At 43.8% G+C, this 22,900-nt stretch overlaps 1 protein-coding gene across 1 annotated transcript in view; it reads left to right on the top strand.

Moving 5' to 3' along the window:
• COQ3 (coenzyme Q3, methyltransferase) overlaps nucleotides 1-22,900 on the top strand; it is a 96,340-nt gene that overhangs the window by 63,105 nt on the left and 10,335 nt on the right. Inside the window, exons 5-6 of the mRNA XM_086926625.1 lie at nucleotides 3,047-3,289; nucleotides 13,112-13,271. Of these exons, the coding sequence (XP_086782751.1) occupies nucleotides 3,047-3,289; nucleotides 13,112-13,271 (403 nt within the window). The remainder of the gene's footprint in view (nucleotides 1-3,046; nucleotides 3,290-13,111; nucleotides 13,272-22,900) is intronic.

A 22,900-nucleotide genomic window follows, 5' to 3' on the forward strand; every position in this document is an offset into this window, starting at 1 on the left:
CACGCGCAATGTCCGGTTTCAATTAGTTCAATATTTCACGCTACACAGGGCTTACCTAACGCCAGTTAAAATTCAACAAGTTTTTGGGGGAACTCATTCCATGTGTCCCCGATGTAATACGCAGGGTGCTGATTTTGGTCATATGTTTTGGGCTGGGTACGTATTGGACGGATGTCGTGGCATGTCTGAACAGGGTAACAGAGCGTCAGATTGAAGTAGGAATGGGGGCTTGCCTTTTACTTTGGTTCCCACATACACCCGCCACAAAAATCACTAGTAAATGTTTCGATCTGGGGTTGATTATGGCAAAAAGGGAGCTCACTATGCATTGGAAGTAAAGAATGGGACCAAGCTTTCTGAGATGGCGAGGGAGTTTCCAGCAATGGGCGAGTAGCGAAGGGACGCTCAGACTACAATTAGCCAGACGCACCTCCAATGACAAGGTGCTAGACGCGGCCAGGGCATGGGGCGCGTTGGTAGTAGAACTTCAGTCTACAGCAGAGGCAGATGATGGGGGGATGCACCAGCGAGTCAGGGACTAGCGACTGGGACGGGAAACGCCGGGGAACACACTGGAGATGGGGTCAACTAGAATCTCGCAACACGTGACGGTTACCGCATCTTAGGCTGAGACGAGAGGCGAGCCTAGCACAGAGGCATGGAACACGCCTGAACATTTAGTTGGAGCCACCAAACTCCCGAATTGGACGTCGTTGCACATAACCTCAGAAGGGAGTTAGGTACCGGAGCACAAGGGGTTTATGCCATTTCATTGGGGGGGATGGAGGAGGGCACACTGACAGGGGGGTGTGGGTCCGGGGGGAGGCGGGAGGGGGAGTTAGGTAAGACATACTGGATATTGAGTACAGTTGATTTGCATTCTGAAGATAGGCCCATCAAAGTGATGGTCCTGTTTTAACTGTATGATTGTAAGATGACTGAAGGAAAGTTAATAAAAATCTTTTTTTTTTTTTAAATGTAAAAATGTATGTGGTCGTACTCCGTGTGCTGGATGTACTGAATATTATGTGTCATTTATATTGGACTAAGGTGGCAGTCATGATGAAGCTTTAAGAATATGTCCAAAATGAAGTATAGCAAAATCTCTACATTCTTGCTCTTCTGCAGTTCACGTCTGCATGATGGCTGTCGGCTTTGAGACCAGAACAGTTGGGCACTTGAGAATGCTTGGAGAGGCAAATGGAGATGGGTTGGCTTGATGCTGCCGCAGTTTAAAGTTTGGTATTTTAGGCATAATGGAAAGAAAGGAGGATTTTATGTTGTATGCTGGTCATCTTCTTGTGGTTCACGTTTGCAACTTCACAATATAAGCGTAACTCCTTATTTTCTTATATTACTCCTTGTTTTAATGGAAAACAGCCTTTACAACAAGCTTTTTACTACGTTGTACATTTATAATGTATTTTTTTATAAGGCATGTTTTTAGAACGCATATTGTTTTACAACGTATGCCTTTAAGGGAAGTTCAGGAGTGTGGGGAACTCCCTCCACAAATACATTGTTTATAAAAACAATGTGTGGTAAAGGAATACATTGTAAAAGTATATGCGGAAAAAAAAATGGGGGGTAAAAAATGCGTGGTAAAGGCATGCAGAATATCTATCTGCGTTGTTCCGTCATACAACCGTTTTCGTTTTACCTCGTTCAGTATTTGTCCTGTGGAACATACTCTAGAAGTCTTTTATCCTTTGAAACAATTTGTTAAAAGGGTATAGCATCAGAAATTTAACATAGTACGTTTAATCCTGTGTTTGACATTTTAGGAATTCTGAATGAATAATCTAATAATCTGTGCAGCACATAGAATTCCAGAGTACTAATGCACATGTCTTTATTTAAATTTATTTTTGGATTTTCCATGGCAAAACATGTTTCCTGCTGAGAAACCTCTACACCCCCCTCCCCCTCCCCCCCCCCTTCACCACCACCAAGTGGCTGGTCCTCACTGGTTCCACCCTGTAAACGAGCAGCGCCCTTAAAGGACATAAATTAATCTTAAACAGTCAGATGGAATGATCTACACGTGCAGCTTTATATTTGCAATCCAGAAAAACATTAAATTAGGCGTGGAAACTGATTTGCTTCGCAAAATGGTGTCGCTTTATGCGGGAGTAATCTGCTACCATGGGAGGGGCTTGAGCGTTTTAGAATGGGAATGCCTTTCGAAATAAGTGAACTCCTAAAAACTATTGCGTTTGAGTATTTGTAAACATTTGCAAGGCACTTTCCCATCCTGTAAGTGATTGACTAGTTACTCATTTTAAGGAGAAGAGTAAACCTCTATTTAGTGTAGAAATAGATTTTTTTTATCCTCAAAATTAGGTAGCTGTGTAGGGAAAGAGGTTTATTTTGCTGAAAAAGTATTCTCTCAGGGGTGAAATTAAATTTATATTTGGAATTGTACTTTTGCAAGCATTGCGTAAAGTGTCCACGTATGTGAATTTTCCTATGAATTGCCGCTGCCTGTTTCCCAGCATGTACATTTTTATAGTTCTGAAAAAAATGTAAATGTATTTAATATATAGGTGTTCCAACCCTCTCCTCCGCTCTACCACAAAAAGTATTTGAGGATAGGCCCACATACTTTTTGTGAAGATGGAAATTACACCAAAACGGAAGAATTTCCACATTCCCAAATACATAGATCATGGAAATGTCCAATAATCCCAATTCTGTGAATGCTTCAAGATTAGAAGAAGACTCTAAGGTAACCATGGTTTGCCTTTCACAGAGCAAGGAAGGAAACCCACTCCTTACTACACTTGACATATTTTAAAAAATAGTCAAGCAAAAGGTTTGACAATGTATTTACCTTGTTTGTTTGTGTCCAGTTGGTATAGTTCCAATGCGTACCACTTCTGTCTGATGCTACATTTTATGAAGTATGGTTGCTTGCCAATGATCTTATTAGCAGGAATGTATTGCATTTAAATTCGAATTGTGGAGGACTCATAGCAGCATGTGTTCTTGCATAAGTACCGTGCTTTCTTTTCACACAGGCTTTAACCACGCTTTTTGTCATTAGCCTCTTGGCAGGTTAGGTGCTGCAGTTACCGGAATTGATCCGTTGGAGAACAACATTAGAACAGCAGAACTGCATAAATCGTTCGAGCCAGACCTCGACAGTCTCATCCAGTACAAAGCCTGCTTGCTGGAGGACATGGAGGATGAGGCTACGGAAATGTATGATGCAATCGTAGCCTCCGAAGTCGTTGAGCATGTTGGGGACCTAGAATCTTTCATCAAGTGCTGCTACAACGTTTTAAAAGTAAGAACTTATAGAATGGTAAGGGTAGCATACGTAGGAGATGTGTAAAAGATGCACACTAGGCCTAAAGCATCTAATCGTGTGCTTAGTTGTACTGTGACGCCTACAGAGTTGGCACATTTTGCAGTTGATTCAGGTTGCACCTTTGGCAAAGGCATTCGAGTCAAAGATCAGCCATGTTAACACACTTTCATGAGTGCTAATCAAATAGGGTCCCTGGTCTCGCTGCAATATTGCTCCTTGCTGCACTCCGGCCATGGTCCTTGGTAAATCCGGTCCTTTGGAATTTGCCTGTTTATTGTTCAAATTCATTCAAAGCCAACCCACAGTGTTCAAAAGTAGTTTTTTTAATACTTTTGTGTCTAGCTGGTGAAAGACGTATTTCTAGATTTGAAAGAAAAAAACTATTCTTGATTTGGCCCTGGTGCCTTTTCTCTTTCATGTTAAGATCAGCTTTGAGCTTGAGTATCTGTACCTTCCCAAGCGGTGTTTAAAACATGATATTTTCATCCACTTAAAATTTAATTTCAAAATAATATCCTTGCTTCATTGATTCTTAGAATTGTGACTGTATAAAAAGATTTGACATTTGTTACTTGTTAAGACTAGGGCATACTCATGCCACCCCGCTTGTTCTTATAACGTCTCCCTCCCCGTTCGGTTGTTATCCAAAGGACTCTTTGTGTACCTACTATCTGGTGTGCCTCTCCTTCCTAAACCTGCAGTTTCATCTAATTTCCAATGAAAGAGTCCCTCTCTGACTTGCTTGAAAGAGAGGTTCTATGGCCAGGAGAATTGGCATGAAAGTGGTAGTGTCGTAACATATGTCAGCTTATTACTAGCAATCCTACTATGGCGTTTTTGGTATTTTTTGTAACTGGTTCGAGGAAACATCAAACTATGTTATAGTGCGGATTTTGAGTTTTTCACAAAGGTATACTACATGTTACAGTACATTCAACCTATTGTTCTGAAATTGAAAATATGACAGTTAACAGAAAACACAAACATTTTTATTAAATGACAGTTTAGAAACTGAACAGTGGAAACAGCACCCTAAAAACAACAAGCGGGTCTAAACTCCCTTGCATGTAAGCGTGTTGTTTCGGCAAGCAGGAAAGAACAAGTGTATTTATTGTGATATATGGTGTGGTGTGTGTTTGAGTATAAAGCTTGTGAAATGGCTGACATGACCCAGGATAACCATGAACCATTCTAACTCTACCTTTGACCATATTTCCAAGTGCACTTTATGTAGGCCATAATGGAGCCTAGCAGGCATGCCGCGTTGTAGTTAAGCTCAAGTGCTCAGAGCAATGTCATTTCACTAACGGTATCCACGTGAGCACCCACAACCAACAGAGACCACTAGATGCTGTGGCCCTCAGACCGCAGGTGGCCCTTTGCCAGCCTCTTAGTGTGCTAGCTAAGTGAGCCTCCGGGCAACTGTGTTCACTCTTCAGTAAATGCAACTGTATTACTGTTTTTAGGTCAAGCCTGGGCAGTGCATGTGCTACTCTGCGAACCATGCTATATTGGAGTATGGAATGGAATCCCCCCCCCATATTTGTCATTGGCTTGTTACACTGTACGTCTTTTTTAGTCTCTCAGCACTATTTTCTTTAATTAATTTCTCTTACTGCAGGAGGGTCTCTCGTACGCAGATGTGACCACCAGCTTGTTTATTTAACTCTAAGCAAATGGGGAGCTCTTCAGGGGCCATGGAAGAACGAAGGGGCAACTCAGCGATGCCTTCAAGCATTTGCAATGCACTATGTCTCACAATTGCGAGAGTTAAATCTATTGGCATTATAAATGACAATGCCTTTTATTTATGTTTCAAAAACCAAAACATAAATAAAAGGCATTGTCATGTACAATAGCACTAGCTCAAACTTGCGTAAATGCGAGACCTATCGCATTGCAGTCTCTTGTTTGTCTTTATATGCAGCTTGTCACCAGAGTCAATACAGTTTAGAAGCAAAGTTAGTGTTCCTCTTCTCCAATAATGCAAGCAACCTACAGGTCACAAGTTTAAAGCCTACTGATAGAGCTCATTTGATTCATGCAGCTACTGCACAGATCATTGGGTGACCTGCAGATAACACGTTTCGATCCATATAATTAGCTCAATGGCTTATGTGCCTATTGAAAAAATCTGCATGCCTTCTGTGTGACACAATTTTGAAGTCTTGACGCTCTTCATTTGTGGTTGTTAATAAAATGAAAGCCGTTGATCAGGGCAGTTCTGATAATAAATGGCAAAAACTACAGCTTTCTAAATCAGATCAATTTGACTGTCAGGCAGTCCTTAAAATTCACAGTTTTTGCTTACAAAATTCACTTTTTTAAGCTTAGTGTGAAAGACATTTTAAGCACATGCAAGGATTTTCATGACATTCAACACACACAGGAAGGTTTGAAAAGCGAAAACTGCAGAAAGTAGAGATAAGAGTGTAGGGCGGTAGGTCACTGCGTTTATTTGTATTCATATGGCATTTTGAATGCTGGTCGTTTGTATGAATAGCCCTCTAATACCTAATTAGGCTCCAAGCGAACTGTGTAGGGGCCTTTCTCTCTTGTTTGGTGAAGCAGAAAATGTTTGCAGTATGCTGGAAATTTTATTTCTTTGGATTACAGGACAAGGCACGGCTAATGTAATTGAAAAATACACATCATCTTCACAGATGGGCTGGAAAAAGTGCACTGTCATGTCGCATTCCCTGAAATTAATCTGGTCCCTCCTGGGAGATTTCCTGAGCTCCAAAAGGAAAGTACGAGCTTTTGGAGAACAGGAAAAATGGCAGTTGTCTCCAACCTCTCCTATAGAGTTATGATCAAGTGAGGAAGCGTGTTAGGAGTCAGACAGACCTATCCGAGAACAACAAACTAATATTTATTTGATGTCAGTAATACTTATAGCCATGGTTAGTAGTATCTTAGCGAACAAAGTGAATAAAAGAATGAACCCTAATTACACCCAATCATATTTCATCACACATTCTTAACTAAGTCGGGGTGTCGTCTTACAGCATCCCCCTAATAACCAGTCCAACAGCCTTGTTCAACCTCAATTTTTGCTTTACTTTATACTTTTATCTTACCTAGTATTCTTTGAAGAAAAGATGTGTGTGTGTTGGGGGGGGGGGTGGTCTGCTCATATCTGACTCTTGTTGCACATACAGTGAACAGTACTTTTGGTCAGATTTCAAGAAGCACACACAGGCGGCTGCTATTGTTTATGATCAATTTCTTTGATGCACAATTGTGTAATTCATTTATATTTGCTAAGCTAATGCGAAAGCCAGCCATCGCAGTATGAAAAATCTCTTGTGTAGATTAACAAGAGCTAGAGAAAGATATGTGGCAGTTGAGCACACAACATATAAGATCTAAAAGGCCCATGTTAGTACTGAACAACCCTGTCTTCATAGCCATAGGCACATCATGTGCTTTAATAAACTCTGAACAAATATTAGTCCTGCTAACATGCCTGTACTGTATTTAACTTCATATATACATTTAATAAAAGTTGTGCTGCACTTCAGGGGATTACATTGCTTCATATGGATCATATATTGAACAAGGCAAGTCTAAAGACAGGATAAGCCGTGCTGTTCCTTGAACTTAATATGATGCCCCTTTCCTAACGAACAGTGTGCAATGCCTCACTCTTTTAATTGCTTACTTCTGTTATTTAATTACAAATTTCCCATAGTAAATGTTCTGACCTTCACTATTAAGGTGTTCATATCAAAGCTAGCTCTCAGATCGTTTTAGAAGGCCATAAAGTCTCATCATAATTTATATTAGTTCTTTCCAGTAAAATGTTTTAAACAATATTAAGTGGTTCTCAGTTTAATAATACTCAAAAGGAAATATTCCTTCACACATATTCTTAAGTGCTTGCCGAATCTGATTTCCTGGTGTCAGGGGGGCACCTAATTATACTCAATTTAGGGGAGTTCTGGGGAGTGAAAGGTAGTAACCAATGGTCTAATTACTTCTGTGGTTATTACACGCCCTAAATTACCATTTCCTGTGTAGATTTCACACTACTCTGTCCCAGAGTTTCTAATTCCACCACACTCAAGATGGTAGAATCCTTTCTTCTATGTTCACTTCTGGCTGCCAACCCCAGAGTTGTGTTCAGCCTGGCAGTGAAACACGCCTTCTGACTATCTAATTTCCTGCTTGTCCAAGTGCCAAAATGGCCTCAGGGTCGGGGGTGGCATCTTCCAGGTCTGGGGAAAGCCAGGCTTGCATATCCAAGACGTCAGAGGCTTTGAAGCTTCTAGCCTTGATATGCTGATTTACTAAACCTCCTACTGTAGCAGGTATTGTTCCTGACCTCTCAGAGTGGGTCTCTTACCTCCTAGAAACGTGTCTGTGGCGACAGGCTAGACCAGAACAGTCAGCCAGCACACTAGAGGACTAGTAGGGTTCAGGGGGTATCTCTAAGGTACCCTCTGGGTCCAAGTATTAATAAAGCAATCACTAGAGTCATTAAGGGTTTATTAATGAAATTGTGTGTGTGTCCCTTTGGGTGTGGTATAAGATATGATGCAGTGCTTATGGACTCTTCTTAGTGCCCATGTCCTAGGTACCTGGGGTACCATTTACTAGGGACATACAGGGGTGCTAAAGTCCTTTGCCAGTTGTGTTGCAATTAGACATCTATACGTTTACCGGTCCTGATGAAAGCAATGGACTCGATAGTCCCTAGAAGTTTGCTGAAACATGTTGACCAATCTAATATCAGGGTAGATATTTGTTAAAACTACCTATGCTGCTTTTTAATGTTGGCGGAGCGAGCATATGACCTAATAAAGTTTTCTTATTACTGCTCACTTACCCAATTTTATATATCTTCACTCACCCTTTCCACACACCCCTTTTCACAGCACTGCAAATCAGTCACCCACCAAACGAATTGATGGGTAGTTTGTGACACTCTACCACGATTTGGCCGCCACTTGGCTCTCGGGAGCTTATACCATCTGACCTCTCCTTGTCTGAGCCAGTGACGTACCAATGATTGTGAACAACAGGAATGCCAAATGATGAAGGGCGGTTCCGTGTGGTGACTGATGGATAACCTGTAAGTGATCACTGGTATCCAACAATTCTTCTTTTTATTATGGTTAGATGAGTTGACATTGTTCTGTTAGTTTAATGACCCACACATAGACTAGTTAGACCCTCTGACACTTTTTTGTTTTTCTGCAATTAGACATCACCTTGTTTTAAGGCAAGAGCACCGGCACTGAAGACTGGTCAGAAGGCCTCAGTGCATTATCAGTGTATAAAACAAACAACTAGTTGCTGAAAAGGAGCAAAAATTGTGTGTGGGGGGGATCTCTGGGTGTTTTGGGTACTGCAACACAAACCCAGTTTCCTGCAATTCCTTGGAAGCCATATTTTCTCACCATTGAGAATAGACATTCAAGATTCTACAATCTCAAAAACATTTTAAACATCTCATTCTAAAATTTAAAAACTGTCCATTGGTTTTCCCTCAGTGAATTTCAGTAAAAGTGTCCTGAGGGGAAAGTAAATATCCCAGTCTAGGACAATGGGACTGATTTGAAGAAGAGCCTCAAACCACCAGGCACAGGCTACTGTTGCATCTCCTACAGCAGCTGAACACTTCAGAGGACAGTACAGCGCACTCCTTCTCATAGGTGTGGAATACATTGCAGTCACGGAGGCATGTCACACCACTCCCATAAAGAACTAACAGAAGGCAACTATAGCAATGGTGCCAGTTAGTGAGTATAGGGGGATGGTCAGAGCTGGCTCTAGTCAAGCAACAGGGGCCCTCTACGCTGTCAGATTCAGCTATGCAGAGTTTTCATAGCAGGCTAACACCACCATTAACACCCTGTGGCAGATTAGCAGGCCAACCAAAGGGTCCCCTGCTAGATGACCTATTCCTCTCTGACTTCAAGTGGCAGGGAGACATGTCTGCTGTACAGGCCCATTCTTATGTTCTGAAGCAATTCAACACAGTATGGCTACTCACCAGCACTTTACAGCCATGGGACAAAATGAAATCATCAGTAGGCCCCCTCCTGCACCTCCACCTTCTTGCAATCTTACTAATCCCAACATGTCTCTGATGTTAGGCCTTTCAAGGAAGCTTGCCCAAACTTTCCAGCTGAAGGAGAAAAGCCAAACCACAGTAAGGATGAGTGAAAAATGAAGTGTGTATGGTGTGATACAGATATAAGTATTTTGTTAGCTAAGGAGCGAATGAGGATAGGATTAAACAGAGAGGTACCGTAGATAAATTAGGTATAGTTTAGAACAGGGTTCTCCAATGTCAGTCCTGGAGGGCTGGATCCATGACAGATTTTTAGCATATCCACATTTAGATGAATGTAGTTATCATGAATATCTGGCATGGATCCGGGCCTCCAGAGCTGACATTGGAGAACCCCTGTTTACGAAAGCAGGAAAGGGCAGTTAGGGTATAATATGTATTAGGACATGGATATAGTTTTTGGTTTAGTCTGGAAGCAAGTGGGATTAGGATTGAGTGTGAGAGAGGGTGTGGGGTGTCTTCAAATAATCCTTTAGAACACTTATGTTTGGTTTCAAGTACAGGTTATCGTGTAATGCAATCACTTGTATATAATTTTGGGTAAGATAGCCCGATTGCCAGCGTCATTGGCTTCCTGATGGTTTTGGACTGGTCCCACTTGTGCCTCTTCATTTGTGTTTTCATTGGACTCAAACTTTCTTCACATATCGTTTAACTGCAGTCTTTTGCAGCAGGCAACAAGAGAGTGCAATTTTACACACCCTAAGTGGCGCATATGCCAGGGCACCACTTGTGCAGTTAATTCATTGGACCTTGGCCTTAGAAGGACAAACTAACACTCCATTGTCTGGTTTATGTTGGATTGTAGGTTTATTCACTGTAATTGTTGATTCATGTAGAGAGCTTATCATCCTGTGTATCACAAGAGACCCAGAGTCACCTAGAGGGCATGGACATGTAAGTGAGGCGTTACATTGGCAAATTGGAGGATTTGCATGCATATCTTAATGTGCCGTTGTTTACTTGAGTGATGGATATCAATTGCCATGTTGAATTATTACTTTTGGCAAACTACTAATGGTTATCATGTATAGATGAAATTCATGTGGCCATTGTTGGAATAGTAGAAGTCAATTTGAGGATGCATCACTCACCTGAGGGTTAATGTACAGACATTACAGTAGGGTGCATATGGCAATCTTATTAGATTTGTATTTTAGCTTCATGTCTGTACATCAACCAGATTTGTTGGAGTGGACGTGCTTTTGAGATCTGACTTAAAATGGAAATGATTAGCTGTTTACTTCTAGCGGCACACCTCCACCCTATTAATGTGCTCTAGTAGCCTTTGAGATGTACTACAGCATCAGGACACCTTATGGGAATTTCAGCACTCTGCACATTAGTTATTACTGGATGACAGTGTGGGTAGATCATGCCGGTATGTTTTTAGAATGTATCAGCTTAAATGCATTAATTACAACGGAGATATTTTACACAATTAAATAGACAATGAAAATGCATTAAAGGTACAGACAATTGCCATGTTGAAAAATCATTAATGCCAGAAAATTAATTTCCTTTTCCAGCTACGTCCCTTAAACAAAGCCACCCCAGTTGCTGTCTCCTTGGTACTTATTTCAGAAAGGTACTCAAACGCATCATTCACATTAGGAACTCCGCTGCCTTTAAAACAGATTTCAAATATATGTTCTTCTCCCCCAGGACAGCTGGGCATTACTAAGAATGTGCTCAAGGATCTTAAAAGTTCTACATGTACAGTTACAAATAAGAGTGTATCACACAATTCTTCATGCAAGAATATCTAAATAAAAACCCCAAACAAAATGACAGTAAATTCCTACATAGAGAGGGATTCGATGCCTTACGTAGATGAGTCTACCCCTAGTTTATTTTCAAATTACCAAAGAGATCCAATGACTGTTTACCCGCAATATACACTGTTTTAAATTAAATGGTTGCTACCTAAATTACATTGTTCACAGTCATTGGAAAATCTCAACCAGTTGCCTGATTCTCCATTCAAGATCATGTTTTTTAAATAAAACACAGCAATTATGCACTTCTTTATTTGTAAAGTCTGAGTCACTCAAACATAAATGCACTAGGTAACCCCTTGCTAAAGTTTGTTATTTTGTATGTTAATGTGGCCAAAAATATATTTGTGTTTCCACATTTAGTAATAGTACTCAAATTCCAGACATAAAAACCTCAGTTGCATTTGGAATCTTAAAAGCTTTCAAAATGTCTTTCCCTTCCAACCATGTAAAATGTAAAAGAAACACATTCTTAAGGACTATTCTGGTTAAAACATTTGTAATACTAGAGTTCACTTTAGCCCCATATGCTTAAAAAAATTACATTGAAAGATCACCATATTTACAATTAAAGTGAGGCAAACCTTGCAGGATGCACAAAACCACTTCTTTATACTTTATAAAAGTTAACTTCACATTAAAAATGTTACCTAAATATGTATAAGATGAGATTCTCTGGAATTTGACATTTTCTAATTGCCTGTCAAAATTGATTTTCTATGCCCCAGATACAATATTTGTTTTGATTAACATTGATTTTTGGGTCATCGTGCTTATAATAGAGTTAGTGATCACCCACCTTTCTCTGTAATCCTATGGGAATATGATCTAAAATTACCAATTATACAAGAAAGTGTGATTTGTTCTCCATTTACTTTTTGGGGTAAGGCTTTAGGGTTCTCCAAAGTTCCTGTATGGTCTCTTTGAAAGAGAGAGAGCAGCAAAGGTGCTAATACACATCCTTGCTTTAATCCATTATCTGCGGAATTCCTTTTAGTTCTCTCTTTCTGGTTCGCCAAATAAACCTTTGCCGCAGTTTCAGAATGTAAAGCTAATACGAACATCATAGGAAACCTACGAGGAGTCTATCCTTATGTAGTTCAGCCCTTAATACATTTTAATCCATCTTATTAAACACAGCTTCAAAATCCATGGAGCATACTGCTAAAGTGGCAATGCATACAACTTTATCAATAAGATTATTTTAGGGAACTATATGATGTACGGTCAAGGAGCCTTCTCATAACCCTACTTCATCAATTGGAATTCACTTCTTAGTTTACAATCAATCATCCCATGCTTCCAACCCAATTTTATAAAATGTTTTTGCTGAAACCTCAAACAAGGAGCTCAGTCTATAAGTTTAAGGTTCATTTATATAAGGTTTTTTATAAAGATGGGTCTAATTAATGATTCTTTCTAGCTCATTGAAATACACCCAGCATGGACAAAAAATATGGATTAAAAAATGCAGCCCAAAATTCGGAGTCCATTTTATCAACCATGTTAGATAGTCCGTAAAGGTCAGGAGCACTATTTATTTTGTGGTTATTATCAGATGAGATTGTGCGTAGATCACTTGATGATGCTTTAGGAATATTATATGGCATGGGTGACAAGTGTTCCCTTTAGTGTGTGCTCACACAATGCCGTACTGGATCCATATCTTGTTTCACTTTTACCATAACCTATGAGGAAGACAGTGGTTGCGGTCTGCTCACCAAGTATTCATGATTTGAGAAGTGGTATGTCTCCCAAGGTTGAGCCAAATGCACTAGGCGTTGTCTTCATGAAGGTGGACTTGTAGACATTTTTGTTTGAAGGGAACACAAAGCAGCTTGTCGATTGGCGTTTCACTGTTTATTCCCTGTATTGTACAGAATCTGTATTAAACACGGTGGCTGGTGATGAATATAATGTAGCACTCTTTTCTTTTAGCCTGGTGGTTCCATGTTTATAACTACAATTAGTAAAACACCAATATCATACGCCTTGGGAATTGTGGTTGCAGAGAAAATCTTGGGAATTGTTCCAGATGGTACTCATGATTGGGAAAAGTTTGTTACACCCGAAGACCTAGAGCGCATTTTGGAATCTAGTAAGTACTACTTTCTATAAACCCTTTTGACAGCAGAGTGCCTTTTAAATCATTGAATTCTTGAGTAGGAATGCTTGCTAAGTCTATATTGAAATGTCTCTTTGCTGTGGAAAGTAGAGTCTAAGATGGGCTTCTACGCATTTCCGAGTCCATTGCTGAACTAAACAGAGATACATTATGTTCGAGGCATGTGGCCTGCTGAATTCATATCTGTGCATAGATCGCCGCCTAGTGTTGGGTCCGGATGATCGCACATTTTTGTCCTGGAAGAGTCTTCGAAGTATCACGAGATAGGTGGCTCCTCCCCTGGACTACAGTGTGCATGGGCATCGACTCCATCCTCAGATGGTTTTTTTCCGCCATTGGGTTCGGATGCATATTGGTTCACTCAAGTCGGAATCGATATAAAACTTTCTTTTGGCCAAAAGGCCTTTAATTTTTCGTTGGTATTGTCTTGCGATCGGTGCCCAGTTCTGTTCCAGCTCAGTTCCCGAGCCTGATATCCAGAAGAGCCGCGTGCTTTTCGGCGCTGAAGGCCCGGTCGACGCCAGAGGCCTTATCGACGAACCATCATGGAACGGAGCCCGTTCAAGAGATGTCCTGTGTGCAACTCGAAATATCCCCACATCGACGTCCACCCGGTGTGCAACAAGTGCCTGTCGCCGGATCATGATGAAGCCAGCTGTATGGCTTGTTCCCGTTTCCGATCCAAAAAGACAATTCTGCATCGGCGCGCTGTGCGCAAGGAAGCCCAGCAGACGGCACCTGAACCGGGGAACATCTTCGATGCCGGGGATGATGAAGGAGCAGAGCGGGAGGTTCGAAAAAACCTGTCGGATCCCGCATCGGAGGTCGACTACAGCTACGACGCTGATGTTGAGATGCTCAATGCGGAAGAAGTCGTCGACGAGGTAGGAGACTACGATGGGGCCTTTGGGGCCATGGAAGATAGCTCGAGCAAGGAGCTAGGCCCACAAACTGGTACTGGGGCCAAAACACTTCATAAGGCTCAGGTCGAGGGATCGCCACAGGGCCTTACCCAAGATCTTCCAATAAGTTCTACTGCCCCGCCTTCAGGCTCGGCTTCGGACATGTCTAAGGAGCCGCAAGTTGCAAAATCGAAACCGAAAGAGAAAGCTTTGGTGTCTACGCAACCTAAAGCACTTGAGGGTAAATCGAAACCGAAAGTGCGTATTGCTTTGGTCGGCTCGAAGTCCTCGGATCTGTCGGCACTGACGAAGCATAAAAGTGTTATCGACCCGAAGAGGCCGCTAAAGGGCGTCGAGCCGAAATCTGGCACGCCGAAGGCAAAGGTCAAGGACGTCGACCCGAAAAAATCGGCGCCGAAGACAGTCGACACGACAAAGGACTCTGTGATCAGAAGGTTCTCGAGCCTGCGCGTCGACCGGACAAGGCTAAAAGCGGTACAACCCCCGAGTCCACGCCTGGTGGTGCCTCGAAGGATTCTGTTGAGTCGGCGCAGCCGTCCGCCTCCTTCTCGAAGCAGGTGGCGGAATCCCTGAAGCGCATTAAGGACAAGGCTTCGGCTGTCGGACCAAAGGATCCTCCACCATCGAAGCCTGCCGATAAGCCTCAAAAGACGTCGGCGCCCATCCACTTCACGCTGCCACCAAAAGTGGTGCCGAAGGCCTTCGTCCCTAAAATGGCCGTTGAAGTGCTCAAGAAGGTGTCCACGGGGCCGAAGCCCACAACTGTGGTCCCAGCCACAAAGCATCGACAGCCCTCTCTTGAAGAGCAACAGGAACAGTTTATCAAAGCCGATACAGGCAGACTTTCTATTTATAAGCGAAAGATCGCCCCGGAACAGCCAATGGAGTCGTATAAAATCCCACTGAAAAAGAAGAAGGATTCTACTACAACACCTGTTCTTGTAGAACCTGTATCTCCTCGTGGCCATGATGTCTCACCCACTTATTCAGATGTGGAAACTGGGGAAGGTGACAATGACGAATACAGTTATCCTGTGGACACTGATCCAGACGATACTACTGAACCTTGGGCAGATGCTGCTGACCCTGGGGATCCACACACTGCCCCAGACACTCATGTGTATACTGTAAAAACATCGCCTACTGAGGATTTGGCGGCGTTTAATGCACTTATTGAAAGGGCAGCCAAGAATCATGACGTCCAGCTCCATGCTGACCCTATTGAAGTAGATTTTCTGTTCGACACCTTTTCCACCTCAGAGAGGACTGTCAAGACTCTGCCTATGTTGAAGGGTGTCTTGAAACATGCTGGGGAAATATTTAAGGAGCCTACAAGAGCCAGGGTGATAAACCCCAGGATTGAAAAGAAGTACAAACAGGCGCCTGGGGACCCTACCTACATCAAGGGGCAGTTGCCGTTGGACTCTCTTGTTGTTTCTAATGCCCGGAAGAGGGCTAATTCACAAACAACGGGTGATGCTCCTCCCCCAGATAAGGAATCTAAGGTGCTAAAGGCATCAGGGAAAAGGGTGGCGGCTCAAGCGGCCAACATCTGGCGCATTTCGAACACTCAGGCACTCTTAGCCAGGTATGACAGGGCCCATTATGACACACTGGAGACCCTGTTGCAGCACCTGCCAGATGAATATAAGGAGGCAGCTGAGATGCTCATACAGGAAGGAAAGCTCATATCAAATGCTTCTATCAAATGTGCACTGGACGCAGCAGACACCGCGGCCAGAGCCGTTAACACAAGTGTCATGTTGAGGCGACATGCCTGGCTTAGAATCTCCGGGTTCAAGCTAGAGATACAGACCACCATTCTCAATCAGCCAGTAAACCCTGATCATTTATTTGGTCCAGAGGTAGACACCACCTCGGAGAAGATCAAGAAGGACACTGAGACTGCGAAGTCTATGGGGGCTCTCCAGTCCCAGCTGTTCAGGGGTGGTTCTTTTCGTCGCTCAAGCATTAGAGGTGTTTCCAGAGGCCAGCTGTCCCAGCAGACACAGTACAATAAAGGTGGCACGCAAACCACCTATGCCAAACAAAGTAGAGGTGGCTATCGTGGAAACCGTGCCAAGGGTAGAGGTCGTGGAAACAGCAGCTCCAGGTCCTCCGCCACTAACAAACAGTGACGCCTTGTCACTGCCCCCTGACCATACCACTCCGGTCGGGGGTAGACTCCAACAGTTCCTGCCAGTCTGGAAGTCCATCACCACAGACAGGTGGGTCACAAAGCTTATCCAGTACGGTTATTGTCTGGAGTTAACATCCACTCCACCCAACATACCCCCAAGACACCGTCCTATGTCCCCAGAGCATTTGCACTTATTGCAGCAGGAGGTGCTCATCATGCTGCAAAAAGGAGCAATCGAGCTCGTGCCTGTGGAAGAAAGAGGCACAGGAGTTTACTCTCTGTACTTCTTGATCCCAAAAAAGGACGGGTCCCTCATACCCATACTGGACCTCAGACCCCTCAATCAGTACATTCTATCAGAGCACTTTCACATGCTAACACTGCAGCAAGTCCTACCGTTGCTCAGTCAGGGAGATTTTCTCGCAACATTAGATCTGAAGGATGCGTATTTTCATATTCCGCTACACCCGTCACACAGAAAATACCTCAGATTCACCATCCAAAATCAACATTACCAATTCAAGGTCCTACCTTTCGGAGTGACCACGGCACCCAGGGTGTTTACAAAGTGCCTGGCGACGGTGGCGGCACACTTACGGAGACAGAACATTCACGTCTACCCTTATCTGGACGACTGGCTTATCCAGGCAAAGTCGGCCCAGCAGTGTGCCGCCCACATGTCCCACACCATTCACCTTCTTCACGATCTGGTATTCTCAATGAATTACCCAAAGTCCCACCTGCAACCCGCCCCCATACAGCAGTATCTGGGTGAGACCATAGACACTCTGGCAGCCAAAGCACAGCCAAATTCAGTGAGGATCAGCAGCATTCAATCGCTGATACAAAAATTCAGACCTCAACACTCGCTTCAGGCCCGAGTGTTCATGCAGTTGATAGGCATGATGGCCTCCTGAATTTTCATAGTCCCGCACGTGAGACTACATATGCGTCCGCTTCAGGAGTGCTTAGCACGTCAGTGGAATCAGGCTCACGGACAGTTGAAAGACCTAGTGTTGGTAACCGTTCCTGCATACAACTCTCTGCATTGGTGGAATCCACACAACCTTTGCAAGGGACGACCGTTCCAGGAGCCTGTGCCACAGATCATTCTGACGACGGACGCATCTCTCCAGGGTTGGGGAGCTCATGTTCTCCACTACACGGTGCAGGGACTATGGACAACGCAGCAGAGGAAGATGCACATCAACGTTCTAGAACTGATGGCTATCTTCATGGCGATGAAAGCATTCAAAGTACATCTGTGCAACAAGGTCGTGTTGATCCGGACGGACAACATGACGGCCATATACTACGTTCAGAAGCAGGGAGGTACACACTCTCCACAGTTGTCTCATCTGGCTCAGAGCATGTGGAAGTGGGCCATTCAAAGGAACATCTTCCTCATGGCGGAACACCTCCCGGGCAAGGACAATCAGATGGCGGACCTGCTCAGCAGGTACAGCCACCAAATGCACGAGTGGGAGATACATCCATCAGTACTCCACCCGTACTTCCAACGGTGGGGTCATCCAGAGATAGACCTGTTCGCCACAAAGGAAAACGCCAAATGCCGAAGCTTTGCAGTTAGGTTTCCACACCCACAGTCGCAGGGCAATGCGATATGGATGAACTGGTCAGGCATCTTTGCGTACGCTTTTCCCCCAGCACCTCTAATACCGCTGGTGGCACGCAAACTGAAGCAACACTCGATGACTCTCATCCTGGTTGCTCCAACGTGGGCACGCCAACCATGGTACACCACGTTTCTGGAACTATCCGTGGTACCGCATCAAAGGCTGCGCCTCACACCCAGGCTTTTGACGCAGAGCCATGGTGACATTCAGCATCCAGATCCGCAACAGCTCAACCTGGCGATCTGGCTCCTGAGGTCTTAGAGTTTGGCTACCTCAACTTGCCTCCTGACTGTATGGACATCATCAGGGAGGCGAGGAGGCCCACCACCAGAGCATGCTATGCGGCAAAATGGAAGCGGTTTGTCATTTATTGTGCAGACCACAACATCAACCCGCTGGGCGCATCTACTCAAAACCTCATTTGTTATCTGTTACATCTATACAAATGTAATCTGGCCTATGCTTCCATTCGTATACATTTATCCGAAATAGCTGCTTATCTCCAAAACAGGCAGCATCTCTCCCTTTTCAGAGTGCCTGCCATCAAAGCTTTTCTGGAAGGACTCAAACGAGTCAATTCCCCCCCCGGACCCCACCAGCTCCTGAATGGAACCTGAATGTGGTTCTCACAAGACTGATGGGTCCACCTTTTGAGCCACTGCATTCATGCGAGATTCAGTTCTTAACATGGAAATTGGCTTTCCTGATAGTGATTACGTCACGTTGACACGTTAGTGAACTCCAGGCACTAACTATCCAAGAGCCATTCATACAGATTCATTCCAACATGGTGGTGCTTCGCACTAACCCTAAGTTCCTTCCTAAGGTGGTTTCACAGTTCCATATCAACCAGACTGTAGAACTGCCTGTGTTCTTCCAAAATCCTGAGTCAGTTGCGGAGAGAATGCTCCACACGCTTGACGTCAAACGAGCCTTGATGTACTACATTGATAGGACCAAAGATTTTCGGAAGACGAAACAACTATTTGTTGCCTTTTCGCCACAACACAAAGGCAATCCCATTTCCAAGGCTGGTATACTTAGGTGGATCGTTAAGTGTATTCAGATCTGCTATCAGAAAGCTAAGCGCACTCTACCGATCCCCCCGCGGGCCCACTCCACCCGGAAGTTGGGGGCCTCCATGGCTTTCCTTGGAAATATTCCTTTAGAGGACATATGTAGAGCAGCCACATGGTCTACCACACACACATTTACAAAACACTACTGTGTTGATGTGCACTCCAAACAGCAGGCAGCTGTAGGGCAGGCTGTTCTAAAAACACTTTTCAAAACTGCTGCAGCTGGCACAGGCGGCCACCGCTAATGGAGGGACTGCTATGTATTCTATGCACAGATATGAATTCAGCAGCCCACATGCCTCGAACCGAATATGCTACTTACCAGTATGCATCTGTTCTTGGCAAGTAGGGCTGCTGACATTCATATCGCCCGCCCTCCTCCCCGGCGCCTGTAGCGGCTGCAGCACTCACTAATACTCTTAGCATGGTCATCACTCACAGAGTTACACTCCATCTTTGCCACAATGGCTAAAAACAATCTGAGGATGGAGTCGATGCCCATGCGCACTGTAGTCCAGGGGAGGAGCCACCTATCTCGTGATACTTCGAAGACTCTCCAAGGACAACAATGTGCGATCATCCGGACCCAACACTAGGCGGCGATCTATGCACAGATATGAATGTCAGCAGCCCTACATGCCAAGAACAGATGCATACTGGTAAGTAGCATATTCGTTATTTGGTAACTACGAGGCCATCAAGACAATATTTACAAAAATAATGTAGCCTCCTAAAATGAATGTGGCGAATTCCAGTCTTTAACTCAAAGTTAATTTGCAGACTAGTTAGGACTGTGTTCCAAGAAATAGTGTAATAAAGTCCATTACATTATTAAAATTAGCCTCCTCACATTGGTGTTAGCATCTCATCCCATCATGAGTCGTTGCAGCAGTTAGTGTTTCTGAACCGGAAGTACATGAGCTTTTTGTATGTACTTTATTTACTATCGGTTCATACAGGGAAAGTAAGTGATGTTTTATGGGTTTTAATTTCATATCTATTTTACCGAAAACTTAGCATTACATAGGTTAAGCTGTGCTAATTTCTATTGAAATAAATAATAATAGTACTTACTTGAGAACCTATTTAATCCCAGATGTCATAACTGGTGAGATTCACTTATCTCCTTAACTCCCCACATGAGCCATCTTACACATGTATAAAATCCTGAAAATGAAACAGATAAGAAAATATAAATACAGAAGTTAATGAAACCACAAGCGTATGGAAATGAGGAAAATTAATAATCACACCACATAATGTAGCAGAATGGAGAACTTTGGGATGAAGTAAAACTTTAAACGCCTATCTTCAATATTTCCTCACTGATTCTACTCTGTGTTGCACATCTCCGACTATGTATATTTGAATAGTGGTCTGATAATTAATTTTTTCTCTATCAATAAGGTTAATGCTCAGTGTTCCATTTGTTTCAAAATCACTAACTTGCCCACAATCAATGCCTTAGAATAAAAATCACTAACTTCCTCACAATCAATGCATTAGAATAAATGTGGTAGTGGGAATCTCACAAACATATAGTTGTATTTCAGCTGTAACTGCTGAGATACCGCATTCCATTACATCATCGATCTAATAATGCAAACATGCCAGCTGATGGCGTCTCCCATTCCAACTATCATTTTCATCATTTAGAACTAATTTCTAAAGGCTAATCCTGTTGCAATATTTCTGACAAATCACCTTTTGTTTAGATCATCTCCGAACCGAGCTTCCTCTGATCTAAAATTAAAGGGCAGAATCTCCCTTCCTTGTAATTCAGAAGTACCTTCTCCCAGTTATTTTGACCAGGGTTCCCTAAGGTTGACTGAGTCATCATCAAAGATTAAAAAAGTAAATTATGTGTACATGATGCATATAGAAATCGCATGCCCTCATGAAGGTAACAACACCACAGGAGATCAACCTTCCAAACCTACCACCCTCGCAAAGCAGCCAGAGGCTTCGAGAGGTTTACAAGAAATTGCCAGTGTACCTAATTATTCAAGTGGTACATTTCACTGGCATAGGAAAAGCGAGGAAATCGGTTATTCAGCAAATTTGGGATGTAGAACGTAACCCATTGTTAGCATATATCTTCAAAATGCTTAATGGTAGGATTTATTTCTATTTGGAATTTTCCATAATAAATATTTGGTAAAAAGTTGAGTTTTTGCACATACTGAGGAAATCACATAACTTGCAAATTCAGTAGCATGCATGACATACTTTTTTGTGGCCATGTAAATAATAGCATTGTGGGTAAGTAGAAATCAAGTGGGTCCATTCTGTGGAAGAGACCATGTGCCCCTTTTTTTTACACCGTGTAACTACTGCCAACCTCCTGAGCACTTGGACCCTATTGGTCCCTGATTTTGTAATATTTGTAATTTGAACTTGTTTTTCTTTGTGGCACATTAATTTCTCGAGTAGATACTCTTCAGCAAGCTGCAACACTCTTATGTCGTTTGGGGTAGATGCAAGCATGTACCAAGTGCTTGCAATAATCAAACAGTGGACACCATATTTTACGGAGTCAATTCCCTCAGAGTATTTCCTGCAAATGTATGGTGCTGATGGAAAAATGTTACGTAATCGCTGTGGTGTAAGATACCATTAAAATATTATGTATTGTAGGCAGATTCCGTATAGGGTATTCCTCTCCTTAAAACGTACCATCTTAACTCTCCAACTTCCAGCCCCCGACATCGCCATTGCCATCCCGGACGGCTACAAGATCATCCGGAGGGACCGCGTCAACCAGACAGGGGGAGGCATCGCCATCGCCCACAGAAACACTATCCGCATCACGATCAACACCGACGCCACCCTCGCCACCGCAGAGCACCTGCACTTCCAGATTCACACCGACCCCAAGACCACCCTCAGAGGAACCCTCATCTACAGACCCCCCGGACCACGCTCACACTTCGGCGAGGCCATCGCAGACTTCATCAGCCCACTTGCCCTCGCCTCCCCCGACTACATCCTCCTAGGAGACCTCAATTTCCACCTGGAGAACGACCAGGACAACAACACCACCGCCCTACTAGACAACCTCGCCAACCTCCGATTCAAGCAACTGGTCAACACCCCCACCCATTACGCCGGCCACACGCTCGACCCTGTCTTCTCTTCCAGCAACCACATCTCCTTCAGCCACACCACCGAACTCCACTGGACCGACCACAGCTGCGTACACTTCAACTTCAGGAAAACAACAACCCACCACCGCCCTCAACAAAACCCCCGAAGATGCTGGAGCAAGATCACCATCGAGCAACTCACCACCTCTTTGCGCCTTAACCCTCCCACCAACACCACGGACCCCAACAAAGGAGCCCGCAACCTCACACAGTGGATCACCGACTGCGCCGACACCCTTGCTCCACTGAAAAACCCTCCCAGCAACCTCAACAGCAAGAAAGCAGCGTGGTTCACCAACGATCTCAAAGACTCCAAGAAATCCTGCCGTGACCTCGAGAAAGCCTGGCGCCACAACCAGTCAACGGACAACATGACAGCCCTCAAGAACGCCACCCGCAAACACCACCAGCTGATCCGCACCACCAAAAGGTCATCCGTCAGAGAACGACTGGACAACAACACCCACAGCAGCAAGGAACTCTTCAACGTCGTGAAAGAGCTCTCCAACCCCAACGCCAGCAACAACGACATCACGCCTTCTCAAGACCTCTGCAACTCTCTGGCCACCTTTTTTCACCGTAAGATCGTTGACATACACGACAGCTTCGGCGCTCAGAACACGTACCCCACCACCGAACCTACACCCCCCACCACCACCATGTGCGCCTGGACTCAG

The sequence above is a fragment of the Lissotriton vulgaris genome, chromosome 6 (genome assembly GCF_964263255.1).
Source record: "Lissotriton vulgaris chromosome 6, aLisVul1.2, whole genome shotgun sequence".
Lineage (NCBI taxonomy): Eukaryota > Metazoa > Chordata > Amphibia > Caudata > Salamandridae > Lissotriton > Lissotriton vulgaris.